The sequence below is a fragment of the Lates calcarifer genome, unplaced genomic scaffold, assembly GCF_001640805.2.
Source record: "Lates calcarifer isolate ASB-BC8 unplaced genomic scaffold, TLL_Latcal_v3 _unitig_959_quiver_953, whole genome shotgun sequence".
Classification (NCBI taxonomy): domain Eukaryota; kingdom Metazoa; phylum Chordata; class Actinopteri; family Centropomidae; genus Lates; species Lates calcarifer.
In genome coordinates, this window is record NW_026118123.1 from 15,893 (window position 1) to 43,132 (window position 27,240).

At 40.3% G+C, this 27,240-nt stretch overlaps 2 protein-coding genes and 1 long non-coding RNA gene across 4 annotated transcripts; 2 read left to right on the forward strand and 1 right to left on the reverse strand.

The window, feature by feature from the left end:
• Positions 1 to 117: 117 nt before the first annotated feature.
• Positions 118 to 1,003, reverse strand: LOC108880546 (adrenodoxin, mitochondrial; the record flags this gene model as incomplete). The annotated part of the gene is made up of 3 exons (XM_018672113.2): positions 118 to 239; positions 548 to 677; positions 841 to 1,003. Coding segments are annotated over 3 exons (402 nt in total), but the record flags the coding sequence as incomplete, so codon positions are not given.
• A 1,450-nt stretch (positions 1,004 to 2,453) lies between these two features.
• Positions 2,454 to 13,565, forward strand: LOC108880547 (NACHT, LRR and PYD domains-containing protein 3). Of its 2 annotated transcripts, XM_018672114.2 has the most exons (14): positions 2,454 to 2,603; positions 2,775 to 2,803; positions 4,953 to 5,090; positions 5,343 to 5,453; positions 5,840 to 5,944; positions 6,734 to 6,812; positions 7,318 to 7,546; positions 7,829 to 9,632; positions 9,726 to 9,899; positions 10,393 to 10,566; positions 10,894 to 11,067; positions 11,483 to 11,656; positions 11,867 to 11,913; positions 12,025 to 13,565. In XM_018672114.2, the coding sequence occupies exons 3-14, from the start codon at positions 5,002 to 5,004 to the stop codon at positions 12,561 to 12,563; spliced, it is 3,699 nt and encodes a 1,232-aa protein (XP_018527630.1). In that variant the 5' UTR covers positions 2,454 to 2,603; positions 2,775 to 2,803; positions 4,953 to 5,001; the 3' UTR covers positions 12,564 to 13,565. The 2 variants fall into 2 exon arrangements, with proteins under 2 accessions (XP_018527630.1, XP_050925394.1); XM_051069437.1 differs by lacking the exon at positions 9,726 to 9,899.
• A 1,494-nt stretch (positions 13,566 to 15,059) lies between these two features.
• Positions 15,060 to 26,517, forward strand: LOC108880545 (uncharacterized). The gene is made up of 3 exons (XR_001960500.2): positions 15,060 to 15,143; positions 15,667 to 16,046; positions 26,406 to 26,517. It is a non-coding gene; the product is annotated as an uncharacterized LOC108880545 (long non-coding RNA).
• The last annotated feature ends 723 nt before the right edge of the window (positions 26,518 to 27,240 follow it).

Here is a 27,240-nt window from a genome sequence, read left to right on the forward strand (position 1 = left end):
GGTCGGGGAGAATAAGGGTTTAACAGGACAATCTTAAGATTTATAGATCTGGGAGGGGGGGGGGGGTTACATATTTTGTAAAATAACATATATGTTGGGGGGTGGAGGGAATATGAGGGGGGGGTCCCGGTTAAGCAGATTCGTCTTTGCTCTGCCGGATGTCGGCTAAACTCTCTGGAACCCTGGCCACCATGCCCTCCAGGCTCTTTGTCAGACAGATCTGGCAGCCAAGACGAGATCTGAGGGGGAGAAAATGAGGAGCACGTGTTACACAAGTGCCTACATTGCCTGTCTGTCAGTTCTCCTATTAATGCTAAAACTCCTACGCTAGTTTATAAAGAACTACTTGCTCTTGTATCAGTCTACTCATCTAAGTCACTTTTAATATATGAGCCAGAAAGGCTCCTATTATTTCAATTTACAATCAAGTGATTGCATCAATCCAAGTATAAACAGCCTGTTTTTGTATTTTTAAAGTATAATTATTTCATTTTATTGTGTATTTAAACACAGGTATATAACTATTTACAGGTATATAACTATTTACGTGTCAGTCAGGCCGTAGGCTAAGTCTAGCATGTCCATCTCCTCGTCTGTGACCGGCCCCAGCTTCTTGTAGACGTCCTCATCAAAGATCAGATGGCATGTGGAGCACGCCAGTGTTCCCTCACACGCTCCTGTAACACACACACTTTCATAACTTTATCTGATGGATGACATCCGGCTCAGTTACACACAGACAGGGTAAGACATGTTTTATCACACCAGGGAAAGGCTCTGACGTCAAGAAGCAGGAAAAGAAAAAGGTGATGAAAGAAGAGAATGAGCACGCTTACGTACCAAAGCCGTCAAAGTCGAGGTCTTCGTTAATGACAATATCTAGCAGCGAGTCTCCAGGTGATCCCTTCACTGTGATCTTCTCCCCGTCTCTGTTGATGAAGTGGACTGTCACCTTATTGTCTGACCTGAGACACACAAACAAGAAGACAGACTTTTTACCACATATTTATTAAACTGAGATATGTGCAGTTATACATACTCAATGGGTCTTGGTCATTTCACATCATTTTCTGCACAGGAACTGGTCCTTTAGAACCTTACAGCCCTGACTGTTTCCATGATGTTTCACTGCCCTCTAGTGGTCAGAGCTGATCACTACACTGTATATTTTTTCTACATTAAAAATACAGAACTGCAACAACTTGTTGATAAATATTCTATTCTCATTATATATAAATCACTTTCAAATATTTGGTGGCTTGGTCTGTTTCTCCAACAAAACAGGAAATGTGAAAATATCCATCAACTTTGGCTCAAGGCAACTGTGATGATAATTAAATGGTACTGAACTAAAACGGTGACAAAAAGGTCGAGGAGGTGACTCTAGCAGAGCTTAAGGAGCAGGGACAGGAACAGGGTCTGAAATGAGGGAAGGATGAATGCAACCAAATACGGACTAGTCCTTTAAGAAAACCTGCTCTAAAGAGCACAAGCTCTGACACTGAGGCGACAGTTCGCCTTCCAACAGGACAATGACCTGAAACATACAGCCAAGAAAATGCTGAAGTGCCTACAGGATGCTGACTGCCCTTGAGTGACCCAGACAAAGCACACTGACTGTCTGCAGAGCAGTAAGAGGATTCTCTAAAGATTTAACATGATGGATAAATGGGACATTTACTAATGTCTCAAGACATGGGGGAAACATGTTTAAATATGCATTCTTTAGAGAAATTAAAATGTAGTATGTTTTTGTTAAGTGAGAGAGTCAAGTCAGTTTGTATTTATATAGTGCCAATTCACAACAAAAGTTATCTCAAGGCACTGCTGCTCTGCAGTCATTTTTGCATCGATAAAATGCAATAATTCACACTGTGGGATTGTTTGTACACTTATCTTTTGTTGTATTACTGTTTTATACTAAAAGATGTATCAATTGATGTTCCATGTAGTATAAAGTGTACACTGTATATTAATAACTTAAATGTTAGCCTCCTAAACTCAATTAATCTCCACAGTAAAAATTCTTTTTTAAACACTGTTCTGTTTCATTTGCTTTTTTTTCTCCTTTGGTTTCTTCACTGGTTTTTAAAGTTCAAGTTCATCCAAACAAGGATATGAGTGTTTTGATGCTGAACTATAATTGGACAAATCATTTCAACTCTGCTCTGTGTCCTCTACAGATAAAGGTAGAAGGTTGATGGGAGCAGCATCTGCCAAGGTAACATGATACATTTTGGACTGTTGGATGAGCTGCCACTGCATGTTCTGACTGGATACAGTAAACTGTGAATAGAAAGTGATGACCCTCAAAATAAAAGAGGTTTATTAGTTTCAGGTTTTTGATTGTGCCAGAGTCAGAGCAGGAAACTGCTGCAAGTTAAATATTAATCATATTAAAGTCATTTAAAGGTGCAGCAACTGATCTTTGAACTGTGTGCTGTAGGTCTATGGTTTTCGATGTTTCAGTGTGACGGCAGCCTGCAGACACAGAGGACTGACGGAGGACAAGAAGCAGAGGATTTCAGCTGATGATTCTCTACAAAAACCTGGTCCAGACAGCAGGGAGCTGCAAAGTGAAGAAATTCATAGGAAGCAGCTGAGTAAATGGAACTTTGATTCATTACAGTCCCTGATGACAACGAATACTTCAGAATACAGCGCAGAGCCTTTAAAACCAAGTCAAACAAAGTAGAAGCAGAGATTTTATTTCCTGATGATACAAAAGTCAAATCAGACTGAAGACTAACCATCTGTGTGTCTGTCTTCATCAGGTGCTGCAGGTTGTTACCAACATGGAAAGGTATCACACTCTACACTTCACATTACACCTGATACTGTTTTATCCTTTAACCTGCAATTTGCTGTTTGGTGTGATTTTGTTTTTTATTTGAACATTGAATAGACTCATAATAAAACTATAAACCAGAGTCCTGATATCAGATCCTGATATCAGATCCTGGACTGGACTTTGAGACTCAAGATGATTTATGAAGGATCATGTTCATCATCATGTTTATTTGAAGTGTCTGTACAATCATTTTTAATCTGTCATTTATTATCTTATGCTAGAGTTAAAGTCCCTCACAGTTAATGGAGATATTAGTTCCCTTTATAACTCAATTGATCAATAATTGCATATAATAACACTTAACTCTGGAAGTCACCATGAGATTTTATGTCGTTAACCAAAATATTGTAATACAAAGGCTTGTAACGATAATTATAGTGTAGTAATGACAGCGTTATCTGAACTGATTCGGAGCTGTGATTGTAGAGTCGTGACGAGGACATGAAATCATCCGCCATATTGAGTTAATATTTGGAGTTGAAGCAGTGGAGTAAGAGTAGAAGCAGTTAGTTGGTGGTGAGTAGTTGCAGACACCATCGTTATTACTGTATAACTCCTCTTACTGATGACTGAGTGCAGCTTTCCTCGCTGAGATTTCACTTCTCTCCATTGTCTGTCTATTGTTTTACTGCGCTACATTTATTTCACAGACAGACTGAGATTTTAAAACTTTTTTTGAAACTGAGAACAGTGACGTACCACGTATGGGTCTAGTAAGTCATTCTGTATGATGAATGTTTTTACTTGTGTACTTTTATTCAGGTAAAATTAGAAAGCAAGATTATTACTTGTAATTGAGTATTTTTACCTTTCATGTTTTTCCACTTCAGTGTATTTATTGTGTTACCTTTGTACAACAGCTAAACTGATATTTAGAAGTTCACTTATAAAATGATGTTGCTGTTCTAATTTTTAGATACCCTTCAATAACTTAACAAAGCCCTTTAAGGGGTGGGATGGGTGGAAAGATATTGAGATTCTTAGCAAAAGAATGCTATATTTTTTATTTTTCAGTGCCAGCGAAATGCTTGAATGTCATAATATTTGTAGTGTAAAATAAACAGCTATAGCTTGTTTCATCCAGTGAGGAACAGGAAAAAAAAGATGTAACAACATTGTCAGACCTTATGTAGCAGGACTGTTGGAGAACATAACATCCCAGAGCATTTCAGACCCAGCAACACCCTTAGACAGAGACCGGTTCAGGCTAAGAACAAACTGAGTAACCTTGTGCATGCTGTACAATGCAGGGAGAAATGTTCAGACCTGTACATAGGTGAAACCAAACAACCACTCCATAAGTGCATGGCACAACACAGGAGAGCCAGCTCATCAGAGCAGGACTCAGTGGTTCATCTACACCTGAAGGAGAAGGGACACTCATTCGATGACGACAAGGTCCACATCTTGGACAGAAAGGACAGATGGTTTGAGAGAGGAGTAAAAGAGGCCATCTATGTCCATCTGGAACGTCCATTTCTAAACAGAGGTGGTGGCTTATGACACCAACTATCAGCCACTTACAGTGCAGTCCTGAGATCCTTACTCAGGAAACTTAACCCCCATTCACACCTTGAGACATGTGACCCTAACGACTCACATGATGTCAAGGTGGAGCAACGACCCACTAATGAGTCACACCTGGGCTCATGTGACCCTAACGACTCGCATAACGACTGGGTGGGTCAGTGACTCCTATAACCACCCCCAGAGGTTAAATACCTGGGACTCCCCAACCAGTTTTCAGAACTGAAGAAGCCTTTCTAATGAGAGGTTAAACGTCTTCAAGAACCTAAAAGAAGACCAGTTGCCTTCAACTTCAACACTTAAGACTACCATGACCTGGATGACTCACAGACAATGATCATCCATGTATTCTGTGTGTGTTGGGTTGCTCTTCACTGCAGTTTCATGACACCATCTAGTGGACTGATAGAAGCACAGCAGCTGATGGCAGCTCCCTCTGCCTCACAGCTGTCTGACTGCATTCAGTTAAGACTGATATGAAACAGAAAAGCAGCAGCTGATATTTTTACAGGAGAAATCATGTAAGGATGATTTCAGTTGATGTGCAGGTGAATGATTTGTGTTTCCTCTCCAGATGAAGGTAGAAAGTGTGTGTGAGCTGATGTGGATGTGAATTGAGCAGCATGAATCAGTGTGAGGACAGAGAGGAGGGAGTCCCTCCCTCTAAAACCACTCTGTGTGGGGAACATGAGAGCCAGACCAAGGCTCAGAGGTGAGATGAACATCTCTAACTGTCCATGACTCTTCTCCATGTCAGAGCTCAGCACTCAAATCACTCCACCATCATTATTCACATTTAAAGATTTGTGTATGTTTTGTTGATGAAGATTTCATTTCGTCTTGCAAACATGGGTTGTAGATAGAGCAAGTGTATTTTCAGACAGTAAGTTGATGTTTGACAAAGTTTTAGTTAGACAAATAGAAAGTGAATTTCCATCCCTGATGATCTTCCTCTGTCTACCAGAATGCATCAGACTCCAGACTTCTCTGAACCTGAGCCCAGCTGTGTGTCTCTCAGGAGTGACCAGTCCATGGATATACCAATAGTTTTTAAAGGACATTTACCAATGGCAGAGTAAGTCAATGTAAAATTTATTTATAATTTCAGCAACATTACATTAAAACATTTAAATCACAAATTTCCCCTGAACAACAGTAACATCACATTATAATAGAAACTCAGAACTCCATAAATTTAAGAAGAAAAGTGTCGTCCAACATGTCATAGTACAGATAATGAATTTCCATTTTCACAAAAGTAGTTTGTTAACTGTATTTTACAAAAGTACAATTCATGAGTTTGTTTTACAGTTTGGTTGTTATGTTTAATGTACTTAATACAGCTGAATATAGCAGACATGAAATTACTTGATGATAGCTGCTAGTTTCTCCAGCAGCTTTTTTAGCTGATGAATAAAAAGTGAATTTCCATCCCTAATGGTCTTCCTCTATGTCTACCAGGATTCATCAGACCCCAGACTTCTCTGAACCTGAGCCCAGCTGTGTGTCCCTCAGGAGTGACCAATCCATGGATATACCAGTAGTTTTTAAAGGACCAATGGCAGAGTAAGTCAGAGTCAAATTTATCTATAATTTCAGCAACATTACAAAACATTTAAATCACAAATTTGTCCTGAAAAGCTGCAGCATCACATTACAATAGAAATCCAATACTAAAAATGACACTACATTACAGGTGCTCAAAGAATAAGTGTCACCCAACATGTAAGAGGACAAAAATTATGTAAAAATGACATTTTTGGTTTCAGACAGTGAGACTGTCATATATTAAAATTGTTTTCATCCTATAACCTATTATTATGATTGAATATTAAACTAAGTTGTCATGCTGTGAAAATATTTGTGTGCCAGTAGATAGTAGTAATAGTAGTAGTATGTCACCAAAGTAGCCATAAATTGTCCTCCCAACATTTAATTGTTTTAGCCCATATTTTGTTCAATTTATGTCCTTGAGAAGTGCATTGGTCCACCAAGAAAAACCTCTCTCTCTTTTTTACCTGCCTGACGTTTAACTCATTTGACTAGCTAACCATTTATTGCAACTCAGTTGGTGATTGCCACTGAGAAATCAGCAAATCAACTTTGGTGTTTCCCAAAGTACTGCATAGGTTCGTTGAGTGATGGGGCTCAGCCAAACAAGCCAGTGAAACAAACACAGTGAACTGAAACATGGTGAAGAGTTACACACTTGATTCTCAGTGGGTTCGGCAGTGCAAGCAACACTTAAATGTTAGCGAGATTCACCTAATTCAATAATTCAATTTGTAATCAATCGTGTAGCTTGAGGTACCTCTAACTTGTGTAGTGTGTCTCTTCTTCATCATCCCTCCACAGAGTGGACCAGGAGAGCTCAGAGGTTCCCAGTGGTCAGTCTGCTCAGCAGCATCAAACACACCTGGACTCTATATTTATGGTCTGTATATGCATGACAAACTTTACCTCAGCTATAAATGAAATGATATTTTGTTTATGATGCAGCTAATTGTTAAATATTGACCAGGGCTTTATTTATGTTAACTGGCAAAATGAACAGGGCTTTATTTGCTTTGAGCTTTAAGATAAAATAAAATGTCTTTTGCTTTTTTTCTTGTTTCTTCTTTATTAGTAGTATAATTGGTCAGATTTGAATTAAAAGCCAACAGTTCTCCTCTTTGCTGTGTTAATCTCCATGATGCAAACTCAAGGCTTCAACCATCTGTTTCGCTAAATGGCTATAAATGAATCATCTACAGAAAGTGTTTCACTGACACTGAATCATTAACGCTGACACAGAGAGACAAAGTGGAAATCAGTGACTAAAGAATATTTGAGAATACCACTCAGTTGTAGATTTCCTTAATATTAAGGAAAGGTCATAGTTAGATCATAGTCCAAGACTTTTCATCCAAATATGTCACTCATATAGTTTTCTGTTCCAGCTGCTGGAGGAGAATGTTGTCACTTTTATGAAAAATGAGCTGAAGAAGATCCAGAAGGTTCTGAGTCCAGATTACCCAGAATGCTTAGAGAGTCAGAGGGAGGATGAGGAGGTGTTGGACAGTGAGGATGAAGAGCAGAGGAGGAGCAGCAGAGAGGCATTTCTGAAGATCACACTGAACTTCCTGAGGAGAATGAAGCAGGAGGAGCTGGCTGACTGTCTGCACAGCAGTAAGAATATCTTTGTATTCAGGGAATATATTTATATTCACATTCTTTAGGGTCATTGAATGTCACATGTTATTTGTGACTTATTGATATTGTTTCTTTTGTATTTATTAAAGATATATTGCTGCCATTTATCAACATAAATTCAAATTTAACTGATGGATAAATAGGACATCTATTGATGTCTCAAAACAATGGTAGAAGTATGTTCATATATGCATTCTTTGGTGGAATTATAATGACATATGTACTAAGATAGATCTTATTTCTTGTGTGATCTTTCAGGACACCAGGTTGCAGTTTGTCAACATAAACTCAAACCTAACTTGAAGAAAAAGTTCCAGTGTGTGTTTGAGGGGATCGGTAAAGCAGGAAACCCAACACTTCTGAATCAGATCTACACAGAGCTCTACATCACAGAGGGAGGGACTGGACAGGTCAATGATGAACATGAGATCAGACAGATTGAAAGAGCATCCAGGAAACTACACAGACCAGAAACAACCATCAGACCACAGGACATCTTTAAAGCCTCACCTGGAAGAGATGAACCAATCAGAACAGTGATGACAAAGGGAGTGGCTGGCATCGGGAAAACAGTCTTAACTCAGAAGTTCACTCTGGACTGGGCTGAAGACAAAGCCAACCAGGACATACACTTCACATTTCCATTCACTTTCAGAGAGCTGAATGTGCTGAAAGAGAAAAAGTTGAGCTTGGTGGAACTTGTTCATCACTTCTTTACTGAAACCAAAGAAGCAGGAATCTGCAGGTTTGAAGAGTTCCAGGTTGTGTTCATCTTTGACGGTCTGGATGAGTGTCGACTTCCTCTGGACTTCCACAACACTGAGACCCTGACTGATGTTACAGAGTCCACCTCAGTGGATGTGCTGCTGACAAACCTCATCAGGGGGAAACTGCTTCCCTCTGCTCGCCTCTGGATAACCACACGACCTGCAGCAGCCAATCAGATCCCTCCTGAGTGTGTTGACATGGTGACAGAGGTCAGAGGGTTCACTGACCCACAGAAGGAGGAGTACTTCAGGAAGAGGTTCAGAGATGAGGAGCAGGGTAACAGGATCATCTCCCACATCGAGACCTCACGAAGCCTCCACATCATGTGCCGCATCCCAGTCTTCTGCTGGATCACTGCTTCAGTTCTGGAGGATGTGTTGAAAACCAGAGAAGGAGGAGAGCTGCCCAAGACCCTGACTGAGATGTACATCCACTTCCTGGTGGTTCAATTCAAACTGAAGAACATCAAGTATGATGGAGGAGCTGAGACAGATCCACACTGGAGTCCAGAGAGCAGGAAGATGATTGAGTCTCTGGGGAAACTGGCTTTTGAGCAGCTGCAGAAAGGAAACCTGATCTTCTATGAATCAGACCTGACAGAGTGTGGCATCGATATCAGAGCAGCCTCAGTTTACTCAGGAGTGTTCACACAGATCTTTAAAGAGGAGAGAGGACTGTACCAGGACAAGGTGTTCTGCTTCGTCCATCTGAGTGTTCAGGAGTTTCTGGCTGCTCTTCATGTCCATCTGACCTTCACCAACTCTGGACTCAATCTGCTGTCGGAAGAAGAAACAACCTTGCAGAATTTTGAAACAGAACAAGATGGGTTTGCAGAGACTGATGTCTATCAGATTGCTGTAGACAAGGCCTTACAGAGTCCAAATGGACACCTGGACTTGTTCCTTCGTTTCCTCCTGGGTCTTTCACTGCAGACCAATCAGACTCTCCTACAAGGTCTGGTGACTCAGACAGGAAGTGGCTCACAGACCAATCAGGAAACAGTCCAGTACATCAAGAAGAAGATTGAAGAGACTCCCTCTGCAGAGAAAAGCATCAATCTGTTCCACTGTCTGAATGAACTGAATGATCGTTCTCTAGTGGAGCAGATCCAACAGTACCTGAGTTCAGGAAGTCTCTCTACAGATAAACTGTCTCCTGCTCAGTGGTCAGCTCTGGTCTTCATCTTACTGTCTTCTGAAAAAGATCTGGACGTGTTTGACCTGAAGAAATACTCTGCTTCAGAGGAGGCTCTTCTGAGGCTGCTGCCAGTGGTCAAAGTCTCTAGTAAAGCCCTGTATGTGTATAGATAGCTGGATTAATCCTCCTTTTCAATGGTATAGAAAATAAATTCCTTACTTCTTCTTCCACTTTACTATCCTCTCTCCAGGCTGAGTGGCTGTAACCTCTCAGAGAGAAGCTGTGAAGCTCTGGTCTCAGTTCTCAGCTCTGAGTCCTCTAGTCTGAGAGAGCTGGACCTCAGTAACAACAACTTGCAGGATTCAGGAGTCAAGCTGCTTTCTCCTGGACTGAAGAGTCCACACTGTACACTGGAGACTTTCAGGTCAGAATAAGTTACTGCTTTTCTGAAACGATTGGAGATATTTTGCTGAGTTTTGAGCTCCACACATTTTAAACAAACTTTATTGTGAAAACTGTTTTCTCCAAAATGTTTTCCAGGAAGATCAAATTTCTTACACAATAGAAGATCTTACATTTTCTAGATAGCAATGTCTTCTGATTGAAGTGTAAAGAACAGATATAGAGATAAACTCTGGCTGAAATGGATAAACTATATGATTTAATAAAAGGTAGTGAAATAATGCCATTTTTATTGTTTTAGCCATCAGTAACACGTACATCTCCAGCTTGTTTATGATACAGCAGAAAATCTCTTATTTTTGGCACAGAGTTAAAATGCAAGTCTTTTTGTTCCCTCTGAGCAGTAGAGGAAACAAACATCATTGGTATATCTGATTGTCCTGCAATCTCCACCCCAAAAGGTGATTAGAATTTAACACAATGCTATTTGCAATTTGCTCATTATTTACTTCTAGGCTGAGTGGCTGTAACCTCTCAGAGAGAAGCTGTGAAGCTCTGGTCTCAGTTCTCAGCTCTGAGTCCTCTAGTCTGAGAGAGCTGGACCTCAGTAACAACAACTTGCAGGATTCAGGAGTCAAGCTGCTTTCTCCTGGACTGAAGAGTCCACACTGTAAAGTGGGAACTGTCAGGTCAGATGAAGTTACTAGTTGTTTTAGTTTGTTTGTTGTTGTTGTTTGTTGTAATTGTTTTAGTTATCAGTAACAGTCACATCTCCAGCTTGTTTATAATACAGCAGCATGGAAGGAACTATATATCACAAAGTTTTACCACTCCCCAGTAGATGTGGAGGTGATATTTTAATTTCTTTGAGAAATGTTGTCTTATTTATGGCACAGAATTAAGATGCAGGTCCTTTTTCATCATTTGTATCTGATTGTCCTCCAGTGCCCACCCAACAAGGTGATTAGAATTTAACACAATGCTGTTTGTCATCTTGTTTGTTTTTTCCTCTCCAGATTGAGTGGCTGTAACCTCTCAGAGAGAAGCTGTGAGGATCTGTCCTCAGTTCTCAGCTCCCAGTTCTCTGATCTGAGAGAACTGAACCTTAGTAACAACAACCTGCAAGATTCAGGAGTGAAGTTGGTGTCTACTGGACTGGGGAGTCCACACTGTAGACTGGAGACTTTCAAGTAAAGATTCATCATACTGTGTGACCATTTAAAATCTAATCTAAAATACTGGATAAACAGCTAAGCAGTGTGTAATTGTGTCTGATTTATCAAAGGACCTTAAACTAGGAGCACTTTTCAGACAATTCTGCAAGATTTAGTATAAATTTAGCTTCTAAGTATTGAATCTGGTCCAAAATATGCCAGATTAAAAAACACATACAGCAAACTATTCAGGGAGGGTTCATCAGGCACTGTTTGCAGGCTAAAGAGCCTGACTGGTGTTGCCTCTGTCCAGTGACTACTTTGATAAACCACATATTTGTGTCCCCTTCGGTGTGGATTTTAATAACTGTAGTGATCCTCTAATCATTTGTACCATCGTCCAGTCAACATTGTAATTGGACTGCCCAATGTAATGTTTGTTTGTCTGCAGGCTGTCAGGCTGTCTGATCACAGAGGGGGGCTGTGCTTCTCTGGTCTCAGCTCTGAGCTCCAACCCCTCCCATCTGAGAGAGCTGGACCTGAGCTACAATCATCCAGGAGAGTCAGGAGTCAAGCTGCTATCAGCTGGACTTAAAGATCCACACTGGAGACTGGACTCTCTCAGGTATGGAGAGGCCTGCCATGAGGGGGTGGGGGTGGTTTCTGTTTCTGTATTGCAACAAGATGATCAATATTAGTCACTTTACCTGTCAGTAGTTTTAATGTTGTGATTGATCAGTGTGTCAGTTGATAACAATATGTGTATGAATGTGGCGTAATGTCTGTTTGCATGCTGAAAGAGAACACGCTGCTCTGACCCATCTCCTCCTTTTAGGGTGGAGCCTGGTGGAGTTCGATGGTTGAGACCAGGTCTGAGGAAGTGTAAGTGTGTTTTTAATCTTCATCATGCTAAATTTGCTAAAAGCTCTCAATAAATGATCAGATGATAGATCAATAACTGCAGCCGTATTGTGTCTTGATCTCTCCCATCAGATTCCTGTGAACTCAAAATTGACCTAAACACAGTAAACAGAAAAATCAAACTGTCTGACAACAACAGGACGATGACACATGTGAGAGAAGATCAGTTATATCCTGATCATCCAGACAGATTTGACAATTGGCTTCAACTGCTGTGTAGAAATGGTCTGACTGGTCGATGCTACTGGGAGGTCGAGCGGAGAGGAGATGTTTATGTATCAGTGAGTTACAAAAGAATCAAAAGGAGAGGAAAAGGTAATGAGTGTGTGTTTGGAAGGAATGATCAGTCCTGGAGACTGTTCTGCTCTGATAATAGTTACTCTGTCTGTCACAATGACAGAGAAACTCCCATCCACACCACCCCTGTCTCTAACAGAGTAGGAGTGTATGTGGACTGTCCTGCTGGCACTCTGTCCTTCTACAGAGTCTCCTCTGACACACTGATCCACATCCACACCTTCAACACCACATTCACTGAGCCTCTGTATCCTGGGTTTTTGGTCTGGTCAATTGATTCCTCAGTGTCTCTGTGTTCAATGAAGCAGAGGTAGCCTCGCCCTGTAAGAGAAACTTTCTCACTGTTGAATAGAGAGTTCAGTCTGTACTAGTCTGTATCTTTTACACACAAACATATTCATATTAATGTATTAAATCAGTTTTTATCAGATTCCTTGTAATCCTTTCCTCTTTAAATCCTTTAAAGATGGAAGCTGTGATTATTACAGGATAAAAAATGTTGTTGACTTGCCTTTTCAGTCTCTTTCCCATAAAACATTACAGTGAATATCAGAATGGTGTCTCTCTCAATAGGGTCAGTTCAAATGAGGTGATCTAACTCATCTCAGCTGCAGTTAGTTTGCTGCAGATGTGACAAACTGTGATATCACAGAGGAAGTGCTGACCTGCAATGACCCAAGAAGCTCAGAGACATTCAGATGTTATTGTCTAATAAACCGGGGTGCGACTTACAGCCAAGGTTCATCCTGCTAATGAATTTGCATTTTTTACTGTCAATAACTATAACTTTCCACATTTAACACTGTGTTATGTGTATCTGAAATGATATACTTACTGTAATAATGATGAAATGATACTTGTGTACGTGTGCTTGTGTATGATAGTATGATAGTGGAATTATACAATGTAATATTTTTATCTTATGATTTTGGTTTATGTTCCTGGCCTGTGTCGTGCACCTTCTAACTTGAGTCTTGCAAAGGGGTCTACAAATAAATACTATTATTATTAGTAGTAGTAGTAGTAATCTCAAATGTACACAAGGACGAATGAAATGATTCATCACCAACTAAATGCAGACTTGGTTTTATATACTTGATGTTATATTTCTCATCCAAATTCTGGGATAAGAGAAGCATACAAGACCATGTGTACCAACGTGTCAAAAGAAAATAGACTGAAAAGGTTTTTAGAAATGAAGGGATTGATGTCTATGTCCCAGTGGATGAATGTGTTATATCACTCCCCAGAGTCTTTGAGGCTTTGGCCCAAAGAAAAGACTCATAGTGAACACACACACACACACACACACACACACACACATATATATATATATATATATATATATATATATATATATATATATATATATATATATATATATATATATTTTTTTTTTTTTTTTGTAAAAGTGCCCCAAATATAAAATGTTTCTTCTACCAGCTTCTCAAATGTGAATATTTGATTGTTTCTACCCCACTATTTTCTGACATTAAATACACTGAGCAATCACTTGATTGAAAATTGTCATATGTATTGATGATAATAAAAAATCATTTTTGTTGCATCAATGCAGTATATCTGTGATGGAGAGGAGAGGAGAGGAGGTGGGAGGGCAAATGTGATGTGTGAACTTCCTCATATGAAAAGTAAATATCCCTTTATCTAATGTTTTCACCAGATGTTGTGAAGTTCAAATAGTTAATTATTTTGAAGTTTTTAACTATTTCCCCTTTTTGTCTGACATTTATTTTGCTGTGGAGAAACAATTAGTGGAGAAAAAAGATATGAAGAGATGAGGAAAAACAAGGAGAGGAGAAGAAATAATTATTTATCTTTCAGCAGTTAGTCTAATTAGATTAATTGTTTTATTTATTTTTTTTTATTAATCTTAAATATCTATACCACCTTCTCCTTTAAAATAAGGTAATCAAAGTTATAGCATTTCTCTACTGCTCCACTAGGTGGCAACACAACATCAAAACAAACTGGTGCAGCTCTGCTACCAAGCCCATCCCTTAGCAACCACGTAGGTCCACATCGACAACGTAAAGGAGCAGAATTGTCGCAAACACACTGAGTATTACGATCAATGTTAACAGCCACATTTCCATTGTCTCAGTAAAATGTGGCATAAAAGAAACACACATCGCATTACAATGTAAATCTGACCATGTTCGCTTAGTTGGCACTGTTTTTGTGCCAGTCGCTGCAGTGTATTATGTATCCGGTTCACCTATCAAATTAAAGGTACCTCCTACACAGCGTATACATATTAAAACTGACGTAATAACACTGGTTAATATGTCACGAGTACTGCCATCTTTCTGCAGTTTGTTAAAGCTATAATACTATTTTTTTGTTTCCAATTTGGGTGGCATAATGATTATATTATTTTCTTTTACAGCAAATTCAGTTGCACAAAATTGTTTTACTTGTGCAATCTTTGAAAACAACTTTATATTCAATTATCAACTTTGAATTCAGGGTATATTTCCATTTTCCTTAAACCAATAACACTGGTAGTGGCAGGAATGCTATATTATTCTCCTGTAATTGCGAACGTTATTGTAGCCACCACAGCCCTATGTGACAATAAAAAAAACATTACATCAGACATCCAATAATACAAAAGGTTTTAAAATATTATGAAGTGCAGTTGTCACTTTGTGTTCAGATGTCTTTGGAAATAGAGCAACTAAAAATAATAATAAAAATAAATGCTTGCTATTGCTACGCTTGTGCATTTTTAAATAATATTTTGAAATAAATAAAAACGTATTTTGACCGGAAGTTGCCGTTGGTTGAATGCGTGGTGTCGTTGTGGCGAACTTGACACATTTACAACAACTCTGGAAACGGCGTCAGTGACAGTTGGTCTTTCCGTTACACAGGTGAGTGGTCTTCAATTTATCGACGGTTTTAATACAATTTATCAGGTATTCACACGTTTATTAATTTCATGTGAGACTTCTGTAGCCGGGCAGTCTTGGGAGAACGAGGCGTTTCTGTCACATGAGGAGGAGGAGGAGAAACGGAGGCTAAAAAAAATAGAAATAGTCTTTTTTGACAGCTAGCTTCAAGCTAGCTTGGTCAGGTAAGGTCGACTGGTGGAGTAATGTTTCCCGAGGAAAACTGAAGGCGTTGTACAGCTGTCATAGGGCGAGCGAGGCTGCTTGTAGCTAATTTGTAAAGCACACGACAGAAACAGACATTATTAATGGTGTGTGTTTTGCCGTGTAGTTAAACCACCACCGCGCCAGTCTGTAGCCAGCGGGGCAGCTCAAAGTGCACAGGGAGTAATATTTCAGTAGGCATTTTGTCGCTGCTAGCGGCGGGTAGCTTCGCCATTTGTTTTACCGTGACAAAACATCCACCTCTGTGATATGTAATTGTCTGTGTTGTTATCGCTGATAGCGCAAACGCTGCTGGGAAAACCTTCAAGAAGAAGTGAAGAAGTTGAAGCACAGGCCCAGCTGCTCCAGGTCCTCTCTGGGACTGCACAGCTCTCCTCTGCCATGGAGTAATTTTTCAAAAAGTTTTTGCCACAACACGTCTACTGTCAACCCCTCTCCTTCTCTTTGGCATCTTCTGAAGGAGTGTCTCACCTTGCCAGAGTTGGACAATCACGATGATGAGCACTGACGCCCGGCAGCAGAGGTTCAGCTCATGACTGCAAACCATGAAGCAGCCAGGGAAGTGACCTCGGTGGACACTACAGGCTGAGGGTGCCACATACTGGCACCATGGCATCCAAGGAGAGACTGTATGAAGTCTGGATGCTCTACTACACTAAGGTAAGTTGTTCACACACATACACACACACTCCCTCTGTGGCTTATTTGGGAGATGTCATGGGGTGAAGTAATGGACAGTGTGATGGCATTTCCTCCCTGGCAAAGAGGTTATTGTCTCTTGGCATTCATATTTTGGATGTCTAGTGTTACTGGCTGTTTTTATAACAGACTGAGCATATCTGCAGTGGCAGGCTGGGGTCAGTAGTAAGTAAAATCAATATGGCATTTCAAAGCCTGTGCTAAAAGACAGTTTTAAACTACAGTCAGTGAATGTGGTTGATTTATAGCATTATTTAGCATCTTTTAATACTTTATATTGCACCTTTCTGGTGGCTAAACTGTATGCAGAGCCTGGGGGATTTATTTATTGGTTTATAAATGGATAATTAATTCACAGAGAACACACTGTAACCTCAAATCAGTAGCTGTGGTCAGGGAAGAACTTCCACCCTATTAGCTCTGAGTCAGTTATATCTGATGTTTTACTAAGATATCATTAATAGCAGTTAAACATTCAACACGAATAGGGATGTTGTGTAGTCACAGGCCCAAAATGTTATTGGTGCATCAAGGAACAGTGCAGCGCATCTACAACAGTATGTCGTTTTTACAGTGCAGATGAATGAATGGCACTCGAGTAGAGACAGCACCCCTTGAGTCAGCTGTTGGCTAGATTTAATTCACTGGGCGACACAGCACGGACACATCCTTGCGTCCAATCAAAACGGGCCGCCTGAGCTGCTCCTCACGTGAGCCAGGACTGCAGTCACACACTTTTCTTCCCACAGTAATCCCTCACAATAACACACACACACAGAGGACACACACACCAAGCTGTTTTCTGTTAGTTTAGGACATTGAATAATCCTCATCCGTAGAAGTAAAACGCATGTTGACACAAATAGAATATCTAATGCCAGTGGTGTGGGTGTTTGGGGGTTCAGATGTATTAGAAGTATCCAGACACACTGCTGCCCACACACACTTGTCACAGTCACTTGTGAACTTGCCAGCAATTGCTGCAAGCATACACACTGCATTTGCTCTAGCAGGAGTGTGTATTTGCATTGACTAAGCATTCAACTGCGACGAAGGATCGTTTCATTTCATTCTGGCTACAAGCCAGAGTCCACAGGGCCAATATTTCTCTCTGCATGAGGCAAAGGACGCTGAGAGAGAAGCATTTAAATATATATGTGCAGCGGCCTCTCTCTCTCTCTCTCCCTCCCTCCCCCTCCCTCTCCCCCTTTCCCCCAAGCAGCTGAAATGTCAGGTATGGCTGGCGGGGTGTCTCCACGCTAAACGTGTGTGTGTGTGTGTGTGTGTGTGTATGTATATGTATGTGTGTGTATGAGGGTTGCCGGGATATGTCGGCCATGAGGAGAACCTCCAGTCATGTGGCCTAAATCAAATGAGGAATATTTCTGTGTGAGACCCCCTGGAACCCACAGAAGGGTTAATTGTTACACAAACAACCTCAGTCCTTACCTCCCTCTCCCAGCCTCTTGTTGTCTCGACCCAGAGCAGCAATTTTCTTATCTTACTGTGTGCAAGGAAATACTTGTAGTCTGAGTATTTTCCTTATGTAGAATCTATCACTAGTGATGCTGGGTCTCAGCCCTAAAACATTGGTAGTAATGTGTTTAATAATTATAATGGTTTCAGACACTGAACGTTGTTGAAAGCTGTCGTGATAGAAAATTATATTGCAATATAGAATTCTATCACAATATAAAATGCTAACATAATTTTCTTCATTAGAAATATAACAAATTATCAATAAATGTTCGATATAATGGATCTCCCTGCTTAGCCAGCATGCACAGAAATTAATTAACTGCCAGTCATGTCGCAGGAAAACGTTTATCGCCATATCGCCCAGTCCTAGTGTCCAAATAGTACCATAATATTGTGAGTCTGTTTAAGCATAGAAACAGTATAGAGGACCAGCAGTAGTTGTTTAAACTAGACCATAAAATTCAGTAAGATGCCTTGGAAAGTGTTTGCTTTATTCTTGTGTTCATCCTGGTGCAGTATCTCCCTCATGTCCTCTGTCTGTGTAATGATTGACAACAAAAGAGACATCCCTGCCTTTAATGTCAGAGGCTAACACTTTAACTGATCCCTGAGGATAAGTCAGTCAGATGTGGACTGTTGACAGTACAGGCTTGTACATTACAAGCAGCCCTGGGCCGCAATGGGAGAACCAGATCTTCCTGTTCTATCACCCAGCCCCAGTCAAACCCCTGTGATTGCTTATCTCTGTATGTCATTATCATCCACTTCCTCCTGCTGGAAAAGGGAAGAGGCTGAGTTTGTATCACAACAGAATCATTTTTAATTTCAGGCCCGAAGTGGCAGCTGTTCACATGCTGATGATGAGGTCAGGAATTGTTGGGTGAGCAGCTGTGGCATCAAAGTCAGTGGTGAGGAGTGTGTAGGAGTTGGTGTGTTGATGTGGACTGGCACTGCGTTCAGACTGTAGGAGAAGTGACTGCCAAAGCAACTTGATGACATTAAATCTTCCCTGAAAATTTCAAGCATGTACCATGAATAGTTCAAAGGTAATGTCTTATGGAACGTTGTTGTATTTTAACAACACTCATTTATTAGGGTCACAACCTTTTTTAAAGCCTCCATATCACAGAAACTAAAAAAGACACAAGCCAAAGATTTTGCAGACTACTTGTTGGATACAGTGACATTATTTTCATATAGCATGAAGCAAATCCAAGATCATCAGACAGAAAATTTTCCAAAATCTGTTAATTTGACATGGAATTACCCAAACATTCAAATAGGATGAAACAGTGCACTTGATGGGGACTATTTTCAGTTGCAGTTTAATACACATCTGATGCGCTCGTGAATATTAATGGCAGCTGGACTGTATGTATGTGTGTGTGTGTGTGCGCGCGCGTGTGTGGGATTAATTCAAAATACACTACATTTTCCACTTTTATCATAATGAAAGAACATGTCAGCCAGTGCAAGAGTGTAGCTCACTAATGTGTTTTTAATTCTTTTTGCACAACAATGGAGCTCAGTGGCACACAAGGATAGAATTTATCAGACTTTGGATACACAGACTGTAGAGTAGTTGTTAGTGGGATCGGTGTATTGATTCAGTTTTTGGACAATAACAAAACTGTAGAATATCACCAGGATGATCCTGTTAGTTCACACTTTTGCATAAGAGTCAAGCACAATGACATATCCAGCAAGAAGTTGTGTTGTGTCTATTCATATTTACCTCCTAAAAAGTTGTAAACAGTATTTTAAAATAATGTTTACAGATTAAAATGTGGTGAACAGGCATGTATAACCAAGATACCTACTTGCTCCAAGTAGACATGTCCAGTATTTAAACAAGGCTCAGGCTAGTTGTTCAAGGTGTGATCCATGATCTAAATGTAAACAAAAGTTTAGTTTCACCTCCAAAAGCAACTACACTAGTCAACAACTACAGCTAATCTATGGGTATATGTGTTTACACCAGTATCTTTTGTAAACACAGCTGTGAAGTTGGTCACAACGCACTAAATGCTTACATTTTATCTATACAGCATTTTGTTGTGAATTGTAGTTGTCAATATGCCTGTAATTCATATGATTACATTAATTTAGTGCTGAGTAAAGATTACACTATCATCCCACTTGGAATGATAGATGTATATTATCATTTAATTTCATAATACACTGTTAAAAATATGTGGTTTAACGTAGGATCATCACACCCAAAAGCTCTGGAAACCCCCGTCAGGTTTGTACGCACAGTAGGGTTTATAAATAGAACAAGCCAGAATTCTGTGTATTTATGTACTGGATGTCTGAAGCACCGAGATGGTTTATGATCTAAGAATTTTAACAGTTATAATCAGAATCTGCAGTTGTTTCAGAGGCTGACTCCAACTTGCCTCTCAGAGTTGTTGAGGGCCAAGAGGTCACAGACGACAGCTAAGACCATTACGTAACCAGCGATCCTCTTAGCTGCCTGTCATTGGTTTGTGCCAGAGTGTTGTCCCCGAGCAGACGGAACCGCTGGTTGCCTCTGGTGCACAGTGGCAACAAACACAGCACTGCAGCGGCTCTCTCCTCTTTTCACCAGTATATTTTCCAGAGGGGCTTGTTGGAGAAAGTGGAGGGTTTAGCAGGCTTGTGAATAATGCCAGTTACTCTCTTAAAGCCTTTGTCTGCTGCAGAAAAGCCCTTTTAATTCACAACCACAGGGAACATGCCTCAACAGACAGGGGCATCATTTCAATCTTCAGTGGCTTTAAAGCTCGGTCCGATATCCTAATTCTAGAGGAGAAATCCTTGCTCCTTTTTAATTGTCATCAAACCACCAGGGCTTTTTGGTTAAGATTCACAGAACCGTCATCCTGTCTGATGTCACCCCACCCCACCCTACCCTGTGCCTAGCGAGTAGCTTTTTGAGTGGATCAGAGAAACGACAGTAATTTGCATAAACCCCCCTGCACTTACAGGAGTCATGGTTTGGCGAGAGGATTGGAGGAAAAAGGGTGAAAACAGAGGGAGGGAAGAGAGTAACGAGAAGGAGAATAAAACCAAGCAGTCGAGCTGGAAATGATGGAGGAGGAGAAAGTGCCGCGGTTTCACATATTTGCTCAAGTAGATTACTCGGGTCTCTTTCCGGCTTCGCTGCTCGTTTGCTTGTTACAGTCTAATCTCTGTTCTCAAACACACACACACACACACACACACATATACACATGCATGCGTCTGTACACCAGCCACACACTCAAGCTTTGGTTTATGTGCTGGTATGCAAAGTTTGTTCCCTCAGGCTAGCTTTCTTTCTCACTGCTGCTTCTGTGCCTCCCTCTTGCTTCTCATTTTCCTCTGTGCTATGAATATCTCTGGAATAACACTGATGTCACTGACATTGTGTATCAGACATGCTTCATGTGGTTTTAGCCCCTCCCACCAGCGTCTATAAATACACCCCCAGCACTGACGTCATGGCCAGAGGAGTTGTCACTGACTGATGGGCAGTGAAGCTGGGCTGTGATGGTGCAGGAACAGAATGACCACAGTCATCTTTCAAACCCACAGGGAGTGGACGGTTTAAACCTTGTGGTTTCAGTGACTCCAGGCCACTTCCACTAAGCCAGGTCACCCACAGCCACCCAAACTAAGCAAGCAGCCACACAACCAGTCGGCTGACCACGCCTGTCTGGAGGGGTGGAGCCCTTGCTGAGCTGCAGACTTGTGCAGCAACAATGCACAAGAGCATATAAATATAATATAAAATCAAATCTAATTACTTTTTAAAACTGTATCAGTATCCTTCTAAATTAGTTAGAAATACAACCAAAGCTGCTGGTGTTGAGTTGCCACAGAAAATAATGAGATATTGAGCTTCAGGGTTTTGAATGTTTTTGTCATGAATGTTTTATTAGAGTAGTAATTCTTGTTTTTATTGTATGTGTTTAAGACTTGGTTGACTTGGGTAATATGTGGTTTTTGTTTCCCTGGCCTTTAACTTCTTACATGCTCTCAGACTTGATTTTGAAGGAGCTTGATTTCCTGTAGATTGTTCCCTTTGTACAGGGAGCTAATATATAGGAAGCTGATTTGTACCCAAACAAGTGTTCAGTGCATTTCCTTCCTCATAAAACCTTTACCAAAATGATTTAAGGTTATTTCAAAAATATTTTAAATTGTGTTTTCATCCATGTTTGCCTGATAGCAGTAGTCATACCATTGCTGACACACCAATCAGCTGTACCAGAACAGGATATGAATTGAGCCACCTGTAGTTTTGGACACCTGCATGATGCAAACATGTTAAAGTGCTTCCACAAACATCAAATTTGTTGCTCTCTGTGCAACTGAGTATTTTTGTTCAGAAATGAATAGAGTTGAAACAAGTGTTAAAATAAATGGCAAAGTAACTGGAAACAATTTTAATAATCAGTTAGTCATTTGAGTCATTTTTCAAGCAGATGTCTTGATATGACACTTATGTTTGGGTTGTGGCCCTTTGGTCACATAAAAAAGGCTTTGAGAAAGGTTCACATCAGTTTCAACTGATGATGCCAGCGAGTGCAGATGGAATCCAAATAAGCATGGAGGAGGAGGATATCAAAACAAAAACTTGCGTGACAAATGCTTGCATTTGTTCAAGTGCTCTGGAGGGATGAGTTTATGGCAGCACATCACAGCAGTCTGGAGGCTGGTGGCAAACTTTCCAAGCAGTTTTAATCAGATTTGACTGGTGATTGTGTGCAGCTGTTATGTGCCAGTCACCATTAGAATTACACATATGACTCTCTCCATTCATTTAGATAGGTGCCTGGTTTTGGTATCCTGAAATACCTGCCCGGGGGTGTTGCCAAATGGCTGCGGAGTGGCAAGACTTTTAGTTTTTACAACAGCAAATAGAAAATTTTTCATGAACTTGATGTGGGTTAAATTTATTAACTTACTCTTATTAGTCAGGCAATAAACTTTTACTTGAAGCACATGAAAATGTTGTGGGTTATCTCTTTTAACAGGCACATTTTTTTAAATTACTGCAATATCACATTGTTTACATCAAATGATTTTATGTATCAAACCTCTTTAGTCTGACATTTAGTTCAACCTGTTATTATCTGTTGCTATCAGCTGCTGGGACACATTCAGTACTGGCATGTTGTTAGTTGGAAGGATATGTATGATATCACCAAGCAGAGCGTGATCTGCTGTCCCAGGTCAACACACACTATATTGCGTCTTTCAGAGCATGGTGTCTCGCATATCAAAGTGAAAGAGATCTGTCGATCCAGACATTGATCCCTCAGGGCAACCGAACACTCCCACCCTTTTCAGAGCCAATAGGGAATCCTCAATTTGGAGAATGAAGTGCATTGATCTGTGCTGCTAGCGACCTTGTTATCTTTAGAGAGGTCAGCTTAAACGGATCTTTAGGAATGCGATGAAGAAGCTTGGCAAAGGGCCCAAGATAATGATGAATACAGGAGAGGCATGTGATGCTCTCATGGGAATTGTTTTTATACACAAGATGATTGTGAGAGTTGGGACAAGGTGACTCTTGTTGTGTTAAGACTCCTACTTGTACATCTAGATCATTATGTCAGGCCTGTGATGAAGGCCAAGGATAAACAGAGCCGTGTAGAGCAGGGTGTGTCCCTGCCTGCCACAGTCCAAACCCTCAATGGGCATCTGTGCTCCCAAGCTGCTGCCTAAAAGAGGACATTCTTTGTCACACACACACTCACACACTCATTTTGCCACTGCTACTAGCTTGAGAGTGAAGCTGCTGGCTTAAATCATCATCTAATTTTCTGGCAGTGACATCCACATGCATGTCCAGACAATAGACTATTGCTGAAATTACAAAAACAGCTCAGGCAGCAGTCGTTTCTTTCCATAGTCAGTGATTCATTTCACACAGTGAAGGTAACACAGGAAAAAGACACACACAAAGGCGACATGCCATGTTCTCCCAACAGAACATATTATTCACACGTGGCTGTTGCTTATTCCACTCAGATGTCTTGCTCCCTCTTTTCTTCTGTCTCTCTTCACTGTTTCTCTCTCTCTCTCTTACAAACACACACACACACACAACAGAAGCCAGCGTCTCAAGATTGTTCTGATGACTTCACAAGGAACTGCAGAGAGCTGGCTTCCTGCTCCGCTCTGGCCGATTCCCACTCTGACACGCAGACAGAAGCAGTCAGCCTCTTAACCCCTCTCCCACTCTTTTAGCCAGATGGCACTGCTATCCAGAGAAAACCCATTTCTCTTTACAGTTGTTGTGCTTTTTCCTCAGTTTCAAGCTCTAATCTGCACATTCCTTCATTTTTACACAGTAGCTTGACCAGAAAATCTTCTGGTTTATGAATCGTCTGCAAAACTGCGTTCATGTGTCAATCCAGTGGTCTGTCTGAAACAGGCATCATGGGACATTTCATGTGTTTAATGTTTGCGGTATCCAGGTGGGGATAGCTTCATTGTAGGGAATCCATAGCAACAGTGAAGAAAAAATAAAATGTCAGCCAAGATAGGCCCATTAAAAACACACTGTGAACATTAGCACTGTATTTTGCCTTTTGTTTCATTTTGTTCTCATTCTCCATCTGACTCTTTGTTTCCTTGGGTAGCATTGGTAGCTAAATATGCTGCTTATCTTTCGGCTTAGCTTTCAGCTTTCAACTCTTTCATAGTAGACTGCCCTTCAAGATCAGTGACAAAAGTAGGGTACAGATTTAAACTGTGACAGAGGAGGAGAAGGAAAGTCATGATGTTGCTGCAAAATAGGCAATAGACCACACTGCTGGCCTGGGTTAGGTAGAGAGTCGTAATGGTTTTAACAAACCGCTGACCCTTCATGGAGCTCCACCAAACTGCTCAAGAGTTTCCAGTTGCCCAACACACAAAAACAACCAAACAACTAAATTATTATCTTAATTAATGGCCTCCAAACCCATGCTGTTCAAACCATGCCACCAAATGCACAATCTACTGACTGGTGTTATTGTAATCTGTCCTGATCACCTCTTCAGCCCTCCTTGACCCAGATTGCTCACTCACACGCTCCAGATGGCCCAAAGCCCCTATGACAGGATCTGCTGGGGGGGTCAAGTGATTACTCCTGTAATGATGAATTAATTACTCTGTCCCAAGTGCATCAGGTCATTAACACATCCTGCACCCTGCATGTATGTGGTGTAGCCTCTGAAATGATTATTTGCTTATCCTTTCGAATATTGTGCAATAATTGATTTATTGGTTTTCTTGATTTTTCAAGCAAAAATGCCAAATATTTACTTATTACACCTCCTCAAATGTGAGGATTCGCTTGCTTTTCTCTGTTTTATATCATTGTAAACTGAATATCTTTCGGCCTTTTGGTCCGAAGATGAAGATGAATGTACATCACACATTTTATAGACACAACAATGAATTGATTAATTGAGAGAAGGAAATGGCAAGATTAATCAGTAATGAAAATAATCACCAGTTGTAGTCCTGTAAGTGATGTATGCTATAACCTGCTAATGTAATCACTGCAGAACACACCCATACGCTTATGTTCAGTGTAAAGAAATTACTTAATAAACATTACAGTATGTGTTGCTTTGAAGTATCAGTTCTCAGTGTCCCCAGGTCATATCCATTGATGGTTATTGTCTGACAAGATAAATGAAAATAGAATAGCAACAGCCAAATTAAATTTGTTTAAATAATGCTAAGTAATTGCTGTTATGAAAAGAAAATATGTAACATGATTTGATAACTAAAAATTAAGCCAAAGCTTCTCTCAGAACAATGAATATAAATCTTCTTGTGCTGCCTCTTTCTTTTCTGCTGGCAAAACATTGCCCTCCACACCTCAAGCCATGACACAGTGTGTGTAAGTGGTGTGTCATAGAAGTGACTCATTTCTGTGTTCGTTGTCAGTTATTGCAATAACGATGGTAATAAAAACTGACACTACTCTGCACTATTTGTGTTTTTATTGACATATGTAAAAGCTAATGCTCCCAGTAGTAATGAGTAACCGGTAATGAGAGATGTTTTCAGTCTACAGGAAAACGCATCTTTCTGGCCCCAGCTATTGCTAGTGAAGCAGTTTTTGCAGTGTGGTCGCCTTGTGTTTGGTGTTCTGTGTTTGTTCCTGTGGCTGATGGGATTTTAGACCAGGGGCTCTGCTGTGACCTAGCAGTCTGAGCAGGCCAGCCTTCCTCTGTAGCTGATGTTGCCATCCCATCCCGTCTCTAGGCATTGTTCCAGGAATTTAGGAAATGTTGATCAGCAGGCTGCTTAGAAACCCCCCCTCAGAATGCAGTCAGGCCTGTTTTCCACACCCAACAGGTGCATGCCTTAGCTTACACTTCCTAGAAAGATACACACACACCTGAGACATTCCTGCTGTCAACTGTTTCCCATGCTCAGGTAGCAGCTTCATAAACAACTATATCCCTATTATATATATATATATTTAGCATGTTATACAGTATAAACAATTTCAGTATTTCAGTCTTTGAAGCAATTAAAACATGACTTAAGCATTTGAAAAGGTATTTAAATTTTTCATGTGGTCACATTGTCACTCATTCTAAATTACATTGAGACAGAAAGGTTGTGCCTTATTATTGTCTGGGTGTAGAAGTCACAAAGGACTTGACAGAATTTACTGTGTGTGTGTGTAAAACAATCAGATTGCAGACAAGGCCTGTCAGCTGCCAACCATCTATTTGTTTTAACCTTTGCTTTTGTTAGCAAAGGCAACTAACCATGTTCTCATTTGTCTCTGCTTCTCCCTCTTCCATCTTAACTACTCTTCACTCCCCTTCTTTCTTTCTCTGTCTTTCTGTCTCTCAGAGGGATCCAGACTACTTGAAGTTATGGCTGGAGATTTTCATCAGCTCCTATGAGCGATGCCTGGATGTGGACTTTGAAAAGCCACCTTCAAGGTAACTTGTAGCAAACTGTGATCATAATCAATCATTTGAAGGTCATTTCTATGATCCAAACAGATTGGCACATATCTTCTTCTTAATGGAAGACATTTTTAAAGAGGCTTACTTATTAAAAGGATAAAAAAAAAGTGAGTTGTATGTGCTGGTACACCGTATTAGATGCTATAGTAGTTTTTTTTTTTTGTCTGATGTTACCCCACAGTCCTGTCAAATGAGCTCAAGCACTTCATCAGCAACACCTATCATGTTATAAATAAATTCTTATAAACGGATCATAAGATCTCTTTTAATTATATAAAAGTGGATTGTTTTTTTATTTACTCATACAGTTTAATTATCCATTACATTTAGCAGCAGTTTAACAGTTTATATGTCAACTTTTTATCCATCTCTTCCAACACTCTGTTTCAACTAGCTTTGTTACTCGTTTCCACACACCTCAATTACAGCACATGGTGTTAATGTGTGACAGTTTTCTCAGGCTGATTTGAAGTGGCTGTTTATTTTCCAACACAGATATGTAGGTGGATTGGTTTTAGTTAGTTGGGTCTAGTTGAGTTCATTAGTGAGCTTTTTGTATACCTGGCAACTGGAGAACTACACTTAACTTTCCTTATACATTTAACAATGCACCATTGTAGTTTTTTCCATTAGGTCATTGTTAGTTGGCTCAGAGCTACCTTTTCTTGTATGTGTCATCTACAGCATGACCACACGCTATGCAACCTTCCACAGCA

Coding starts and splice junctions, on each gene's coding strand:
- LOC108880547 (XM_018672114.2), top strand. CDS start 5,002: ATGAATCAGTGTGAGGACAGAGAGGAGGGAGTCCCTCCCTCTAAAACC. Junction 5,091..5,342: donor AGCCAGACCAAGGCTCAGAG/GTGAGATGAACA, acceptor TCTGTCTACCAG/AATGCATCAGACTCCAGACT. Junction 9,900..10,392: donor TGTACACTGGAGACTTTCAG/GTCAGAATAAGT, acceptor ATTTACTTCTAG/GCTGAGTGGCTGTAACCTCT.